At 36.3% G+C, this 18,501-nt stretch overlaps 1 protein-coding gene and 1 long non-coding RNA gene across 3 annotated transcripts; both read left to right on the top strand.

Moving 5' to 3' along the window:
• Positions 1-818: 818 nt before the first annotated feature.
• LOC145222429 (uncharacterized) lies at positions 819-9,929 on the top strand. Its single transcript, XM_080088549.1, has 12 exons — positions 819-839; positions 911-1,080; positions 1,355-2,253; positions 2,675-2,743; positions 3,010-3,081; positions 3,381-3,443; positions 3,632-3,726; positions 4,035-4,221; positions 5,428-5,565; positions 6,314-6,469; positions 6,993-7,149; positions 9,256-9,929. The coding sequence occupies exons 1-12, from the start codon at positions 819-821 to the stop codon at positions 9,362-9,364; spliced, it is 2,136 nt and encodes a 711-aa protein (XP_079944675.1). The 3' UTR covers positions 9,365-9,929.
• Positions 9,930-12,489: 2,560 nt separating this feature from the next.
• Positions 12,490-15,026, top strand: LOC145224624 (uncharacterized). 2 transcript variants are annotated; one of them, XR_013859709.1, is made up of 7 exons: positions 12,490-12,569; positions 12,665-12,791; positions 13,112-13,276; positions 13,622-13,766; positions 14,117-14,246; positions 14,488-14,604; positions 14,963-15,017. It is a non-coding gene; the product is annotated as an uncharacterized LOC145224624 (long non-coding RNA). The 2 variants fall into 2 exon arrangements; XR_013859710.1 differs by lacking the exons at positions 14,117-14,246; positions 14,488-14,604 and having other exon boundaries at positions 14,963-15,026.
• The last annotated feature ends 3,475 nt before the right edge of the window (positions 15,027-18,501 follow it).

Genomic DNA, 18,501 nt, shown 5'->3' with positions numbered 1-18,501 from the left:
TTTTATTGTGAAAAACAGCCCAATATCATTATTGTGTTATCAGCGTCATATACAGATAAATTGATTTAAATTTTGTGTCAGTTTGATTAGGCTTATAATATAAAAGGTAATATCGAATTACCTCTAACAGTATCAAACAGTATCAACAGTATCAAGTGGATTGTTTACTTTTTGCTAATAGACCAGCCTTGATGAATTTCCTACTGTTTGTTTGCACAAGATTTATTATCAACCGAACTACACAAATTCGGCCCACGTTTGATAATACAGGAAAACAACTGGTTTGTTAAAACCGTATATCAGAAACTTTAAAGAGTTTTTGCTTTGAAAAAAAATGTCTTCCCCGTTGATAGAACATTGAAAAAAAAACGTCGACCTATGAGAAGTTGAGAATGCAGTGGCTGCAAAAGTTTGCCTTTTTCATATTCTTTGTCGTGAAAACAGGTTTTTGCCAAGTTGGAATACAATTTACAGTTGAATTTAGTACTATAATTGCAAAAGCACGGTCCTTCAAAGTTTGGAATGCAGTGTATACAACAGTAAACAAAACAACGTTTGCAGTTGGATTTAGTACTATTTCCTCTTTTCATGCGGCATAAGTTGATCAATGATAAGCAAAATATTTCTACACAAGGCGCAGGGTTGCCTTTGTTTGCTCGGCAACAAATCGCCACAGTTGTTTAGCGTTAAAATGAAAGTTCTGCTAACTTGCAATTATGTGATGTTCATAGGTTTTAAGTCTTGTCGATTTCAACCTAGTTGCTTTTTATTTTACTGGTGTGGTTACAAAAATTACAAAACTTATCTCTGCATGAGCCATGGCACACAAATTTCGCACAGTAAGTCGGTATTACATCTTTACTAAACTAAAAACGTTTTAAATATTGTTACCTTTAGTTTTATGTTTTAGTTGCGGGAATATGAAGCCCAGAAAATCTTATGTGACGTTCAGCGTGGAGAGGCCGGCAGGGGTGGTTTTGGAAAAGTTATTGTGGGAAAACATGAATATGCAGGATTTGTTGCAGTAAAATATTTTCCTGTAAATGGAGGTGAACCAGAACAAAGAGCAATACAGAAAGTGTGAGTGAATGTTTCAATTGTACAACTATGAACAAAAATTCGTTCACAGGAGTCTTAAAATCTTCACCTGGTCCAGTAATTACAACAGTCCCGTATAAAAAACAAAGTATGCTTGGCTTATTAGAGGCAAATATACTTAATCAATTTTCAAATAGTTTACATGCAGCAAGACATTGGCTAAAAAAATCTAGTTTGCAATAAGTTTTAATTTTAATACTCTAATCTAGACTCTTCTAGTAATTAATAATTTTTGAATTCGTTGCTTTAATTTAAGGGTACATCGGGAATATGACATGCTGCTTCGATCACGCCATGAAAACATAGCCGATGTATTTGGACTTACAAAATGGCGTGGGGCAATGGGGATCGTAATGAAATATTATGAAGCTGGAAATCTGTTAGTTCTGCTTTTGAGTGACTACATTCCACTCGGCCTGTCTCTGGTGCTGCGACTGGCATATGAAACAGCAAATGGGGTTGCTTACATTCACAATTGTGGAATAGACAAACGTCTAATTCATGGAGATATGAAACCAGAAAACATTCTTCTGACAACTGGCTTAAATGTCAAAATTGCAGATTTTGGTTGCGCCAAGTTGGCCAGTTTTACTGGATCAACCACTAACCAAAATACTGTCCCACAAGAAGCACAAGGAATGACATTGCACTATGCAACCCCAGAAAAATTTCAGGGTGCTGAACCGAAGAAAGAGCAAGATGTGTTCAGTTGTGCAATTATTTTTTATGTGATGTTACGTCGTATTTTACCATATCCATCAGACCAGATCTTTTGGGAGATGATTCGAAATATGACCCGACCAAACTGTGACGCAATCCAGGAAATGAAAAACGGATGCAGTGACAATGACAAAGCAATTGTTGAGTTGATAGAGAGAATGATGACACAATGCTGGGAGCAAAACCCAGCCCACCGTCCCAACATGCTGGATGTTCGAGATGAATTCCAACAACATCTTGCCAAACAAGACCCAGCAGTGATTTCACAACAAGTCACTGATGCTGTCAAGGAAATGGAAATTAGGCATCCTGCAGCTGAACACAATCCAACTGTTCCACTTCACCGTCTTAATCCTACCACTGGAGAGTTTTACAGTGAAAGCATCCAACCACCTCAAGTTCACTTGAGAGAAAATCCATCCCAGTTTCAAAATCGTAAATATACAAATATTTTTAAACTGTGTTTTGGTGTAACAATAATTTTTAACTGCAAATTGTAATAATGTTTATAATCATTTTGGTGAAACTTGCACAGATGGTTGATATAGTTATGGTGGTGTGTAAACTTAACTGCTTTGCCCCAGTCATTTTATTGCTAATCCCAAAAAGTTTAGTTCTTCATTTGTGCACTTTGAAATGCATTTAGGGTGTAACATAGTGTGTTATTTATTTTCTAACAAGAGCTTTACCAGTTATCTAGCATGGTTAGGAATCAGAATAATATACAAAGTCTGCATAAAATTGGTATTGACAGTATATTTCAAACATTCCAAACTTACATTATGACTTAAAATTGTGAAATGGAATTGTACTGGTCATAGCAATGTAGTGAAAGTAACCTTCAAATTTTATGTAGCACTTCAGAACATCCAGCCAACTCCAGTCCAGCCTCAACAAAATCCCCAAGTTCATTTACAACAGCAAGGTAAAAGTACAAGCTAGTAATAAAACTATTGTTTAGTATTGATAAATGTAAAAGTTTATATACTTCATGTGGAATCACATATTTCATTTACACATAGTGATAAATGTGTAGTAAGGAAAATTGGTTGCTGAATCAGCCAAACAGGTTGGTTTTAGAAGTTTATATACATTACTCTCTTTTGGATGCAGTTTCGTGTCATGCAAAAAATGTGTTTTGGCATTGTATGTGTATTTTGAACTTATATTTTCTTTGTGTGATATATGCAGAGGAAAGTACCTTACCCAAATCAGCATCCAGCCATTCAAACATTACTGCTTCAAAAACAGTAGAGAAAGGGGGTAATGTGTTTTTTTTCTATTTCTCTGATATATGACTTAATTGTGAGAACACTATAAAGGTGTAGAGCTAAGTGCGTAAATCACTGAATTGAATGCTATTTTCCTTTGATTTATTTTAGCCAATCAGACAAAAGACCAATGCTGTGAATATCAAATTTTTGTGATGAAAAATATCAGTTTTTCCTGAACCACTCATGAGTATTGTTGTAAAAACAACCTCTACTAACGATGGTTATGACTGTTTGTATATAATGGTCATGGGTATAATAATGTAGGTAAAGTGTATTTTTCACTTGTAGTGTTTGAAAGCATTCAACAACACCAGCCAAGAGAAAATCCACTAGAGCATTCACAACATCAGGGTAAGATTTATTTGGAAATTGGTTCAAAACTACTAATTTTCTTTGTCATTGAAAGATATTTGCTGAAAAGAAATGTAGGGACTTTCTGGCCAAGCCTTCTCAAATCAAAACTCGATTAAGATAATTGACTTGTAGTAAAGGGTTGCACGACGTTTTCACAATTTTTGATGTAAGAACACATGTTGCAGGTAAATTTGTTGTTGTTGGTGGAACTGGACATGATGGTTCAGATGAAGTTTGTATAAAGTATGATGTCACAACAAAACAACATCAACATTTACCAGTAAGTTTGGAAAGTTTAAAACTGGTTCTTTGTGCGCGATAATGAAATATACACAATAAGCTTTAAATGTATCTGACATTTGTATTTGTGTTAATTATTGCCCCACGTAATTTATGTGCAAGCAGGAAGTTGCCATATATTGAGCAATGTCTGGGATTGTTTGTAAACCATAACTTCTTACTAAACAACAATATGTGTGTCTTTGTTGGATTGAAACAATGCATGAAAGTGAATGAATCTAACTTCTTTATATAAGGTGCCACTAAGCTTTTGTGCCAAATTATTATGCTTTGATTAAAACTTTGCAGAAAGTGAACAAACCAAGATGTGGTTCGACCTCAGTAAAAGTTGGAGACAAAATTTATGTTTTTGGTGGTGATGGTGTAGCTGCAATGAAAAGTTGTGAAATGTTGATTTTGGCATCAAACGGACGATGGGAAATGATGGATGAAATGTTAGAAACTCGATGTTATGCTGCATCTGCAGTTATTGGAGGTAAGTGGATTAGGGCCAATGCAACAAAATAAACTCTCATTGTACGTGACAAGAAATCGTTGCCGTAGAATTGTTCTTAAATTTAAAAATATCTTATCACCGGGTAAAGTTTTTTAGACAAACAACTTTGCTAATATCCTTAAAGCTTTAAAGCAGGGGTGTCCAACCTTTTTGGTCAAAGGGCCACATGCGGTTTACGAATCATTGCGCGGGCCACTTAAGTGTTACTGGCTAACTGCTAGTTTGGAATCTTAGAAATAGCTGTCTTATAATTTCTAATTAAAATCCTCACACCGAAATTCTAATCTTAGAAATGTGTATTATCCTCGTTTACAGTTATAAGAACAATAAACACACCAAGATATAGTACACGTCGACATTTGAAAGTGAAGTTTGGCACTGTTTTTCTCTAACAAGTTTGGCAATATTCGGTGAGATGGACTATGGAGCAGTGCGAAGCGATTTTTTTCTATATTGCTGTCAGAAATTACTGATCACGCAGGGGATTTGTCAACCTTTCTTGGAAAGTTCTGTTAGCGTTACTTTATTGTTTCCTGTTTGGCATAATCTATATATCACTGCAGAGTGCGGAAGATGTTTAACTGCTAAATGCGTTTCCAGATGCATCTCAATGAACCAAGAAACATTACTGACTGACTCTTGAAGCACGAGTCAGATTGTGAAGTAACAATATGAAAATTGTGATGCGTAACAATGCGCATTGTGACGCAATCAAAGTAACGTGAACAGTTGTGTATTACTACTCTATTAACAAAAAAAAAAGCAAACAATAAATGCCAATTTTTCAGAATAAAAGTTCGCTATAAATTACGTAAGCGATTAAGTTGCCAATAAGAGTCATTTCAAAAAATACTACGCGGGCCACTCAGAAAAGTCAAATTCAATAAATGCATTTTTAAGATTGCTGTGATCTTAAAAATAATCAACAAAGCCATAAAACTAGTGGTTTTTGACCTTTTACAAATCATATTAAGCTTTCTCTTAATATCTTGAACTATCCTGTGCAGCTTTGGTAAAATCCTAAATTATTTCTGTTTATATAGTTTCAATCATGAAATTTTGAATCTCTTGTACAGCTTTATTAAACCCCAGATGTGTCATTATTCACAGGTTAACAGGAACTGTATTAAACATTGAAACTTGTGACAGTGATTACCGTTTGCCAAAATGAAATATATGTTTTAGACAACATTTATGTTGCTGGTGGAGCAAATAATGCCAATCTTTCATCAGGTGAAGTTTATAATGTGAACAGGAATGAGAGACGTCGGATTCATGACATGATAAAGAAAAGATCATCCCATGGAATGTGTTCTATTGGAAGTAAGGAGGCTGTTTGGTTAACAATTAAACAATATTGGCAAATAAACTTGTAGCATATATGTAGCCATTATGAAGGTGACTAAAATCTGTCCCATCAGCCATTGTGACCAATTTTTTTTTAAAAGCAAGCACACTTGGGGACCTCACTTCAAACAAAAGTGGAGGTTTTGTACTTTAACAGTCAAAATCTCCTACATTATCAGCCTGCAATTTATACCACAATCCAAACTTTAATGTCTGAGCAAACAACCGAATTATGGTGTCTCTATTTTCATCCCTGCAAACAATGTGTGACCAGTATTTGATATTATTTGTTTGTGTTATTAAAAAACATTAATTTTTTTGCAGCACTATACTGATGTACTGACACAAAAGTTTGAATTATAAGGTGTCAACGTAAAAAGGTCGTAATTGTAGTTATAAACAGCAAAATTACATTAATAGACTAAAAAACACTTACATCAATTCTTAACCACACTTAGCTATTAAATTGAAGTTGCCATATAAACTGACTTTTAATCATCTTCTTTCAAAGTTTTGTCCTGATAAACAACTCCTTAAAATTGGTTTTGGAAACAGATGTATACTGTGTTACACAAATACTATAGTTTCCAAATCCTAAACCACACACAATTTACATTATACATCAACATCAGATATGTTTACAAATCTTGATTTTAGTTTTATGTTGACTATGTATATTAATATGTGGGATGTCACAAAGTATTTGACACAAACCTGTTTGCAGATTCACTTTATTGTGTTGGTGGAGAAGGCTTAGATGACAAATCCGGTGAACATCTTGATGTGAGAAGTGGAAAGTGGAATTTGATTCCACCAATGAATCATGAAGCAACATATGGTTTATCTTGTGTTGCATTGAATGGAAAGATTTATGTCACAGGTAATCATGTGCAAAAAAATATTTATTAAATATTTCAAGCAGCCAGCACAGCTTTAACACTAAATTATTTACCTTCGCACTAGTTAAGTTAAGTAAATTAATCAGACATGACAGATTTTACCAATTGTTAATTTTAACCTTTAACATGCACAGAATTTAAAAATGCACAAGTTTGCCCTGTTTATCTAAAAAATGAAAATAGGTGATATCTTGCTGGGTAAAATTGCCTAATTGGGAAAAATGTATTGCAAAACTGTTAAACTTGCAGCCTAAAGTTGACATCAATCAGGTCCAATTGATGTTGGACCTGATACCACACATAGCATCAAGGATCAGTGCTGATACAGTATTATCGGACCAACTCTAACCTTAAAACCACATAATTTAAATCAAATTATTTTACCAAATAGATGTAAATGAGGTTTGAAGCAGATGAATATGTTCTGCATGTAGACATTTGATTTGTCTTTCAGTTAATTTTTAAATTTAAAGTGCATTAAGCAATCAAACAAATTTTATACAGGAGGACGGTCATCATTATCATCGTCATCACATCATGAATGTTATGATCCAACTGCTCAAAGATGGAGATCATTAGAAGCATTAAAAACTGGACGTGCATTTCATGGAGCTTGTGTGATGAACGGAAAGATTTATGTTGCTGGTGGAATAAGTTCAGGGTAAGTGTGATTGTAGTGTGAGTTATAGTTGTGTCACCAGTTCCCAAAATTGATCTGTATAACATTTACACCATTTGTAAAACACGTCATTGTGGTGTTCCAACTGCTGTGTTTGAACATATAGTCCAAGCAGCTATACTTGCTCCCAGGGTTGGATTAAAACCCACAGCATTTAAAACTTGCTGCCCCATACAGTGGTACAAAGGTGACTGTATACTGGGTGGGTGGCAAGAAAACCCACTTAAAGCTACATATATTGCTAAAAATGAAAAAGACAATGCATGTATTTAAATGTAAATACAGTAACTAAAAGATAGACTGTGAAAAGCTCATGTGCTGCCCCCTTCCCTTGCTTTGAACACGTGGTTTTTCGCCGAATGGTTACTCGATTTATAGTAACAAAATGCACTGAATATATTATATAGCACATCTGGATAATTGGTTCAAACTGAAAATCAAATCCTGACTGGAGGAGATGCCCCCACCCCGAAAAAGTTGTTTAAGTGAATTCGTATGTTTCCAACTCACATTTATGTGCACAGAGTGTGTATTGATTTGTTGCGTACAACCAGTGGGAAATAAGGGGAGAAGGCAACGAACTACCAATATAATTTTTCCCCAAACTTTGTAATCCGAAAGTACTTGAAATAACAATTATATGAGCACTAAATCGAATGTTCAGAGACACTGGACCCATAGACAGACATAAATTTAAATTAAAAATTGTTTGTCGTTGCTTTGAACCACATAAAAAAGTTAAAATTAACGTCTAAGTCATAAAGTACATAACCATAGTGATGTGATTAAAGTAATGCTATTAATTAGCTGACAAATTCAGCACACACTTAAATCAGTCTGTATATTTCTTATGCGAAACACTTTGGAAATCGATTTCGCCCAAATATATGGCATCGTCAGTCCTAAACAGGAAACAAATAAATCACGATGTAAAAAGATAAAAATGTAAAAGAATAAAAACTGATACAGGTATGTTGCAGTTAAACCACACAAGACCCTGCTGCAACGGCTACAACACCACAACTGATTTGAGACTGAGAGTTTTTGCGGGGAAAAAACACGATAAGATAAGAACGTTATCACGGGACACGTAAAAGGACACAATGAAAACAAAACATTCGAACAGTGTCTAAAGCAGACTACTTAAACTGTGGTAAAATCATCTTGGCAATATTTATCGTGGCATCAAGTTTACCAAACCATTTGTCCTCGCAAATATCCAACAAATGCATTTCGGGTTGCTCCAAGAAGGTTACTCGAAAGCATTGTTCGATTGCGGGTTTTTTCTTTAAAACCGTCGAGTGGTTGGAGCTATAATGGTGGAGCATAGCCGCCCTGTCGTTGGAAACCGAAAGGTCGCATGCATTCCAGGTTGACCTGTGTGCATTCCAACGTGTGGAAAACTTGTTCTTTGTTTGGCCCACGTAGTTTTGTTGGCATAGAATACAAGTAGCAACGTAAATACCGTAATTCCGACAGTTTAGGTTCTGCCGCAGTTTGAACACTTATTAGTATATCGATAAAGTAATGCCATATTTCGTAATAAATACACTTTAAAGCGCATTTGAGCAGATTTTCATGGATCTTTTATTGACCTGCCTGCCTGTGCAATGCCAAATTCTGTGCTGGCGGTTATTTCAAACACACATTACTTTGTGCTATCGCAAGTTGCAGTAGAAATCAACTACGTTTCAACTAACATATGCGATACCAAATAAATTTCTACAATATAAGTTTACAACGGGTTTATATTGCTCTATTTGTGGTTCGCCCTGTCATCTACATTTGATCCTTAGTTTAGTAACAGCCCAATATGTGTTGGCGCTGTATGGGAGCAATCGTACACATAAACGCAAATGTAAACAGGGACCTGAACTTTAAAATCCCTGACCGAATTTCAACTCTGCTTCACTCCCACACTGATTGTGCAAAATATCAATACAGATTTTTATTTGAATTTCTTGACACTGTTTACTGTACAAGGGTTTTTTACTCGCAACACGCTAGACTTTTTAAACATTTAGTGCACTGTGACGTAATAATGTGTATGTGTTGAGATTTGACACAGGAACATGTTTTATTACACAGGGGGCGCATACTCAGTTCCGTTGAAGTTTACGACCCCACTGAGGATTTTTGGACACATTTGTTCGACTTGGACAAACCTGTTGAATTCCACACAGTCGTAACTTTGTGAGCCGCAATGAATGACAATGGACATCATCAAACATTGATCAATGAAATATTGACTGAAACATTGAAGCAGAACAGAAATATTCTGATTCTTTTCATAGTGAGGGCACTACTGAAATTTAACTGACGATTTAAATTTACTATACTTAAAAGTTTGAACCTCAGTTGTACCTCAGTTCATTCTAACCACTTCATAATGTAGGCTCTACTCGACTGATCCCACTAACGTCACTCCCCAGTCGTTTTTACTCACATTGCGCCAAACTCACTTTTTTAAGCCCCAGTTATGAATGCCTTATAATGAGAGTGTACACCAGTGGCTCTCAGTCTTTGTTACTGTGCCGCCTACTTAGTCCAAACCTGTAAGAAACACTGTGAATGTGTTTGTGCCAGGGAGTCGACCGGGAATTGAACCCTAACCCGCGAACCGGTTTGAGCTGTTTATTTCATCAAACCTGAACCGAACCCGAACCGCAAAATACGATTCCCTAAAAACCCGAATTTGGTGTTAAACCGGAACCGGAACCGAGTCACTAGAAAAATGTAATCTTATTAAAAAAATCTACAATTTTTTTTAAAACAGCGCACTGAAGAATGTACGCAAGATAACAGCTATACGGCGTGTCAAAAATAACAAATTTGCATGTTTCCCGCAATGAACGGCCGAAGTTATTTGAAGTATGATAACGCCATGCAGATGATTGGTAAAATTAAAATTAAACGAGAGGAGGTTTAAACTGGTTTAAAAACCGCAAACCGGTTCGGACCAAGTAATTTACCCGAACCGGAACAAAACCCGAACCCGAAATTATACATTCTTAAAAACCGGAACTGAACCCCTAAAAACAAAACCAAGTGAACCCGAACCGAACCTGAACCCACATGACAAGCGGTTCGACTCCCTGGATGTGAATGTTCAAGATCAAACGGTAATGTGACATTCAGCCAACTATTTCCTTGTTTTTTTAGTAAAGCCGAAAATCAGTCATGGATGTAATTGTTTATTTTCGTGACGCCCAGTTCGAGAAAATACTGTACATTGTAGCTGCAGCGTGTTTAGTTGTGCCCTTTGGCTATTGTGCGTTCCAAAAACGTTTGTACATTGTGTAGCTATTTTAGACTTGTTGATTGTTAGTATGTTTTTGTCGCTATGGTTTCTTCCACCATGCAAAATATACCTCATATTACTCACCCCTACAGAAACGCCCCGTAACCGAATTGGGAAAAAAATGTCCCCTTTTTTTAAACGCCAAATTCTAACCCCCCCAAAGAAGTATAGACAAGCGTCCAATATATTTTTTTATTTCGTATTTTTCCACCTCGCTTGTCATCTGTTTTTGTGTTTTCCTGTTTATTTGCTCGCGTGTTTTTAGTAGTTACGACTACCACTAATGCATTTATCTGCTATATTGCTTTATCCAATACCCTTTTTTGCTTTATTTGTTAAGCCTGTACCGTACTTGCTTGTTCATATTTTGCTATCATCTGAATTCGTGATTTCTTTTTGTTTAATGCTGCTATTTTTTCTCCATAACGTGTTTTTCTTAGTTTGTATTTTTTTCTTTGATTTTTTGCCTGTTTTAATTTCGGGATGGTTGACAAGCTGACCCCAGGGTGCTTCGCCAGCCGTCGGTTGAAGACCGCAAAATAAATATACTTAACATACCTATTACTCTTACCACAAGTTTTTCTGCAGGTGTCAAAAACAAGCATTTTTGCTCGAAACATCGAACGTGTAACTCGCTAGTAGGTCATTAATGTTTAATCGGAGCCTTAGTTTCGCATTGTGGTGATTTTTAAGGACTTCAAATCAGTATCGCTGTACGCGTTCGTCAATAAAACAAAACAAAGAAAGCAGCATTTGACTTTGCTGCATGTGACGAAACAAAACTAGCCAGATAGGACGCTAAATACACTGGAAGCAAGGCAGATTTGCGGAAAGGGCAACAGATTGACAAAATAACTTTATTTCATCATGACATAAAACATATAAACAAATCATAGTTGGACTAAAACAAAAGCGAAAATATTTCCAAATCACTGCAAAAAAACGATCTCCATGTTTTGCAATCGTCACGCATCACTGGTCACACGTTTTTGATTTGTTATTGTTTTGATTTTGCGTTGTACAAAATTGTTGTAGTTTATCAAATTTGGCTTAGAGCGCATATAAAATTAACAAAAACAAACGTATTAGAAAACCTGTTACCTGAAATTTAATATTTGTCTAAAGTAATAGTAAAAATATAAAAAGGTATGAATAGTTCAATGAAAAGCCACCTGTGTCGTTTTTATTGTTTTGTTACCTGCAGCTACTAGAGGCTTTTCAAAAAACTTTGTAAATTTGGTCATGGTGGTATTTTATTAAACTTAAAACGGGGAAAACTGATCACTTTACCAGCTAAACTAGGCCATTCTGTATCAAGACAAACAAACTTGGATAAAGGATCGAACTTCTAAAACAGGTTAGTTTGTTGTCACTTTTTTTCAAGTACATACTATTACAGCAGTGTTTTTTATTACCACACTGAAAACAATTTTCCAACATACTGTTGTAGCGACTGATCACTTGCTAGATCTAATCCTTAAATGAAATTTGTTTGTGCACAATTATATCCGTAGTGACTTTGTATTAGTACAAGAGTAAACACAAACGCAGTCGAATTTACATGATTGATGCAAGGACACACTGTCATTAAGGTGACAAATTCATTACATCAGAGGTGTTAGATTTATGATGAATTGTTGACGGGTCCTTACATGACTTAACCCTTAAACATAAAACAATAGACATACCCACAACGGAATTCAACCACAATTCAAATAACAGGACACTTGACTCGATAACCTTCATTTTTTTCGGTGTCGTTGCTGTTTACGTATCCGTTCAACAATGGAACTGCGATGATGATCTAGTGACTATGAAAATAAAATTTGACTTGACTTGACTTGATAGAGATTATACAATTCTAACTTGACGATAGCAAATGCAGAACTCCACACTGTCAGCACACTAGTGTGTCATGGTGCAGTGTTTGAAAAAGTCTTAACTAGCTTCAAAGATTGACAATCCCTGAAGTAGACAATTTAATATTTAATTTGGTTTGTTTGTTCCATGTACAAAGAAAAATGATCACTTGACCAACAGGACTAGTCATTTTGTGTCAAGATCAACAAACCGGGGTGAAGAGTAGCCCACTTTAAAACATGTAAGTTTGTGCATGGTGTCTAACAAATTAAACAGTGTTGTATCTGACAGTTTAAACCTGTAAGTTGTAGCATAATATGTTTTGTGTAACAACAGATCAACTACAACAGGGGTCTCAAACACGCGGCCCGCGGGCCGCATGCGACCCTCCAAGGGTTTTTGTGCGGCCCGCGAAGTAACTTTTAGAAGTTGTTTTACTGAGGCGGAATACCGTGTCAGACCAGTGAGTTTACATTTCCATGATACAATCATTCTCTATTAGTGGTATATGCAACGTTTTAATTGATGATAAAAATAGCCCATCTTTAGAATCAGCACTTGCAATTGTTGCATCATATTTTTTACATTGTTGCATCATTGCATGCCATTGTTTCCACACAAAGCAATAAAGCACAGTCGGCTCTTTCCTTTTGCTACATTATATATATGTTGGTTACTTATTACAATCTTGTTTTTTAATGTAGTTAATGTCATTAATGAACATTTTACTTCATCATACAATACGTTTGTTGTCATTTTACACTGTAACAAATGTTTCCACAGTGCGGCCCTCGACTTACTTAAAAGTTTGTTTTTGGCCCTCAAACTTGTTTGAGTTTGAGACCCCTGAACTACAACTTGCCAACAGCAACTGGCTGCTCAACATCATCAGATACTGATGCAAAATGGAATACATTTCAAACCAAGAATTTATATTTTTATATCATAGTAAGTTGTATGTTGATAGAAATGTAGTTTTATTACTGTGTTACGTGACATCCATTTGGGGTAGAATTGACGATACAATTTTATTTATTTAACAATGACACATTTAACAGAGTTGAGTTGCACTTTTATTTTAACATGTGGTTTGTGAATAAGACTTTGTAAGCAGTGCCCTTGAAATTAATGGCCCATCGAATATGTTGTGTATTTAACTTAGCCTTATCTTTTTATTTTGTGTAATAATGGAAAGAACTGATATGTTGTGGGATTAAAAGGTAAACTGCTTTTGTAAACCGCCAAAATGCAACAAAAACTAATCATAAAATTAATCATGTTTTTGTCTACCAGTGAGAGCGTCAGCATTTAATCTGAATGTAACGTGATTGATGCCTTCAACATGTAATTGATAATGTGGAAATGGGAGTATGCAGCAAACCTAACAATCCTGCTTGACCAAATCATGCAAAACTGTCACCTGACAATTACTAACAAGGTATTGTATTTTTGTTTTAACTTTTGTTACCATAAATTTAAGACATGGAATAAAGTTAGTCATAAAACAATTTTAGGCACCTTGAAGTGTTGTGTAACAAATCACTGCAGATTGTGCTTGGTTCGTGCACAGCAACCAGTCAGTGTGCTGTGAGCTGGATCAATTTTAGACCTATCACGATGCAGTATTATTTCACCTTGGCCCCAAACATCAATTCGCAAATAATGTAAACTTTGTAAGTGATTGTGTGCTGAAAACATAAATCTTTGAAACTAAATTAACCCATCCTACATGGAAAACAATTCTTTAGCCAGTGGACAAACATTTTTAAACTGAAATTGTCATTACAGACACATAGATGAATGGCACTTTATTAACTGATAACAAACAATCCTGTACGACGGCTCAATATCCAGTAACAGCAAGAAGTATTACAAATAATCTGGAGTGTTGGAGTTGACTGTAGACTTACACATCTTGGTAAGTCGTCAAAATTACATGGACTCATCGAATTACCAGAAATACAGTAGTGTACAGTAGCAAAAATTGTAGTGGACTATAAGCTAAATAAGTGTTGGCTGTCAAAAGCAACACCAATCATATTTTGCATCTAGTCAGTGTTGGTCAACAATATAACCTTACATAAATTCTACAGATCCTGTGAGAAGCATTGATAGTTTTTACCTTTAAAGCTAATTTTCAAACTTTAATCCAATGTCAGATTGATGGAGACCACAGTCTGCCTGCTTGCAGCATGTCCATCCTAATATGCATCACTGACCAAAACGATAATGAGGTCATTAAAACTGACGATGTAATTACAACATACATCATAGAGGTATTGCTGGATTTTGTTGTTGAGTCATTAGAAGTTTGGTTTGCCAGTTCAACTTCCATTTTGTGCATATGCATATCAGTGCATCTGAAACGTACCTTTGCACTCATCCGCTAGATGGCGCACATGTGCTTGGTTCTGTTACACATTGATGCTTGTGCTTAGGAACAAGGGTTTCGGGGCAGTTTTTAGAATAAGAGCTAATTTGAACCGTACGATGTTGTCTTTGCGTTTATCAGTTAACTTTCATATAATACATGCACATATAGGTGTATGTTGCTCTAGGGTTTGTTTGAATTCTATTCAATTACAAAGAAATGATTTGAAAATCTGTGGCCTAACGTGAATACGGCATTTGCAGAAAGAAGAAATGTAAAACTTCCATCAACGAAGCTAAGGGAGTTTGAAAGGTGGCCACAATTAATATAAGTTGATTTACTTTTTGGTGTACAGTTGTCGCGACCACGTAAGAAAAACATTAAGATGACTTAATAGCACCGTCTGGCGGCAAAATGTAACAAATAAATTCCGCTATTACGCAAGGTTAACGCTACTTGCAGTGTGATTAATATTGTGCAGGTGTTGGCAAGCAATATTATAGTATTAATTATGTCAAGGGGTGGGGTCAGATTTAATAATACTGTATGGATATTTTCATTCCAAGTGATCTTCTTTCAGACGCACCATGTAAACTAAAAGCAGCGTCATCGGCGACAAAACGTTCCAAAAACACAGTGATAAACCAAAATTTAAATAGACTTGGTAAGTAAAATGAACCACTTATTTCTGCGTTAAGTTTTTTACTGCGTGAAGCGTTCAAGTCAGGTTTTGCGCCGTGTTTTGAGACAACCCCATACTTGTTTTACAAACTTTTTCCATGTTTATTAGTCTGATGTCAGGTGTTGTACCGTGAAACATTTCAGATAATGTCAACATTTTGTTGAAACGTAGAAAATGTTTTTATGCACGAAAATATGCCCTTTTTGTAGCCGTTTACGTTTTTTTATGGAAAGTTTTTTTACTACTTTTTATCAGCAAATTTCGTATTTCAGGTAATTGCGTAAAGCTACGTCACACGTCAGGCATTGTGGGTAGTCAATGACCAATTAGAAGCGAGTATCGGTGTCACCTGTAACTACAACGTACTGAAAACCGTGGTTTCGCATTAGTAGAAATGATTTTTAATATTTAACAAAACTAAAATCAACCGCTCGGTGGCGCACCGAGACATTGTCGCATGCTTTATTACGCTTTACGGTTGCACTTAAGGTCCTAATTTCACCAAGGGCCGCCAGACTGTCTATGTTCATGGTCAAAAACTTTATTCCCAAACGAACGTAATTTATATATGTAAGCTATTGCTGCCAGGCATAATATCAAGTTTATAGAGCTTTTTTGGCATGTATTTTTTTATTCTGACGTTTCGACGTCCTATACAGGTCGCCTTCATCAGGGTAAATAACACTGAATGCGCGAAGTACATTGCACGATAAACAAAGGAAAAAATAATTAAATGCAAGCACGTAAAACAAAAACACGGTGCGATAACGAATGGTTGGGTGTTCATTGTGTTGTCCCGTTGGTGAATATTTCATGACTCAAGAAATAATCTTTTCCTGTAGGCTCCCAGGCCGCAACAGACGCCACATTGAAATCAATACGGTGGCCTTGTGATACCGCGTGATTGGAAAGGGTCGACTTCTTCGCGTCGCTGTTGGCAACATTCCGTTGATGTTCTTTTCGGCAGGTGTTAAGTGACCCTTTAGTCTTCCCGATATATATTAACACTCGTACAGAGAATAGAATATACAACACCTCGTTGTTCAAAAGTATTAATGGGACTCGCTTGCAGAAAGTGTTAGCAGGTTGGACGCCAACCGCTATGCCGAAGTCCCGCAACATATGCCGTAAAACATCCCTCAGTTTCGGTATGTACGAAAGTGTCACAAAACCATCTGTGTTTAAATGGGTCACCTGTTTGGGGCAAGTTGCCTGTCAATCGCGTAGAATCCAGTTGGGGTAGCCGTTAAATTTCAAGGCTTGACGTTCCTTTGCCAGTTCCGCCTCGCAGTCGTCGCTATGAGTACACAAGCGTCGTGCCTCATCTTTTAAGGAACGAACCATTCCTCTTTTCTGGTATGTAGGGTGATGAGATCGAAAATTAAGATACCTGCCGGTACTCGCATGAAGGCGACCTGTACAGGACGTCGAAACGTTGGAATAAAAATATAATTGCCATAAGAGCACTATAAACTTGGTATTATGCCTGTAAGCAACAGCTTATTTATAGTTTGGGTCATCTAATTTCAATATCAATAAGAAAGAAGACAGACTCGTACCTGAACGCTGTTTATTGAGTTGAGTTAGTTTAATTGGCTTGATGAAAGAAAACATAGCGCCACATGGACATCGAACAGTTACCAAGTCGGAGCGTAAAGCAGTGGAGGCAACAATTGGTGGATCATGACTAAACGCGCTACAGCTACATCAGTGATTCTTAACTGCTACTTGTTTTGTGGCCCTCACCAGACCCCAGAAAGTTACTAAAGATTATTGTTACCTTGAAAGCTGCAAAAGCAAAAAATCGATGTCGTGAAATTTACTATTTATGTTTACAACGCAGCATATTTACACACTACTATTATTCAACCCTTACGTATAAAGGTAATTGTTTATGGTAAAAAGTAGCTATTCAGATGCTTGTTCTTAGCTGTTATCCTGCATTTTTCTTTATTTCGTTTTCGGGCTCCTTAAACGCTTGAAAAACTACCTTTCGGCCCCGGCAATAAAAAAGGTTAAGAACCACTGAGCTACACCGTATTCGGGACTATTACAGTATATACACGTTTGACTTGGGCGTTTTAAACAAACAACAATCGCTTTAAAGTATGCCTTGGTGGTTAATTACTTGCATTTGTGCCATTATCTGCTTTCTGGCTTCCTCCATTCGATCTCGATGCGTGATAATAGCGGGGTTGGACGTTGTGGGCAGGCCGTGCTTCACTGGAGCGATTTCGCAAACTGGACGTTGCTGTTGTTGTTGTGTCACCAGCATGTGCTGTACGTATAGTGGGGTTTCGGGTTTAGTTTGTCCGAAATAACAGGTATTTAAACATACAAATAACTGGTGTATTACATCACAAAGCAATTAAGGTCAAGAATTACTTGCTATGACGTTACACACGCTTGACGTTGTATTATGTTGCTCTATCGAACTTGTGTTTTGTAGCAATGGCGTCGTTATTGATGCTTACAAAATGTGAATAATTTGACAAGAATGTTGCAACGTACGCAATATATTAATATCAGACTGCAAGTGATAAACATCTCATATGATTTACAAGTTAAACATAAAGGCAATTAAACTTTTGAAATAGCGGTCGGGCAAATTCATGACATCGTGTCGCTAGGTGGCACTAACAAGTCGTTATCATGTCTCTCATTTGGTGGCGGCAACTGAACAGCAAAAAGTAAATCAACTTACATGAATTGTGGCCACCTTTCAAACTCTCTTGGCTTTGTTGATGGTGTATCGGACTTTGGACTTTTTAATTCAAAACATTTTAATTCGTATAATTGTCGTGTCACATCATCACGGTCAACCCCGTTCATAACTCGCCTTTTTCTACACAAAAGCTTGACCGGCTGTTAAAACTGTTGAAACCTGTTTTACTTATTAATGCATCGGTCAATTACTGCTTAAGGCTATCGTTTTATCGTCCCCTTACGTGTTAACGTGAAGCAACGTTTTAAACTGCTTCCAGCCATGTTAAACTTGACACTTCTATAAGCAATTTAAAGAATAATTACGGTTTAGAACATAGTTAATCTTTTCGGGCGAACGTTTTACAGCTAAGCCCGTATAACGAGATTTGACCTGAACGCTATAAAGATCGACGA

This window comes from Phallusia mammillata, chromosome 4 (assembly GCF_965637545.1).
Source record: "Phallusia mammillata chromosome 4, kaPhaMamm4.hap1.1, whole genome shotgun sequence".
In the NCBI taxonomy this organism is placed as follows: Eukaryota; Metazoa; Chordata; class Ascidiacea; order Phlebobranchia; family Ascidiidae; genus Phallusia; species Phallusia mammillata.
Note: the sequence above shows the minus strand (reverse complement) of the source record. Positions and strands in the feature narration are given on the sequence as shown.

Bases quoted from the DNA above. Each gene is read 5' to 3' on its own strand.
- LOC145222429 (XM_080088549.1), top strand. From the start codon at position 819: ATGGCACACAAATTTCGCACA. The intron at 4,222-5,427 runs GTAAGTGGATTA...TATATGTTTTAG, and splicing joins TGCATCTGCAGTTATTGGAG to ACAACATTTATGTTGCTGGT. The intron at 6,470-6,992 runs GTAATCATGTGC...AATTTTATACAG, and splicing joins TGGAAAGATTTATGTCACAG to GAGGACGGTCATCATTATCA.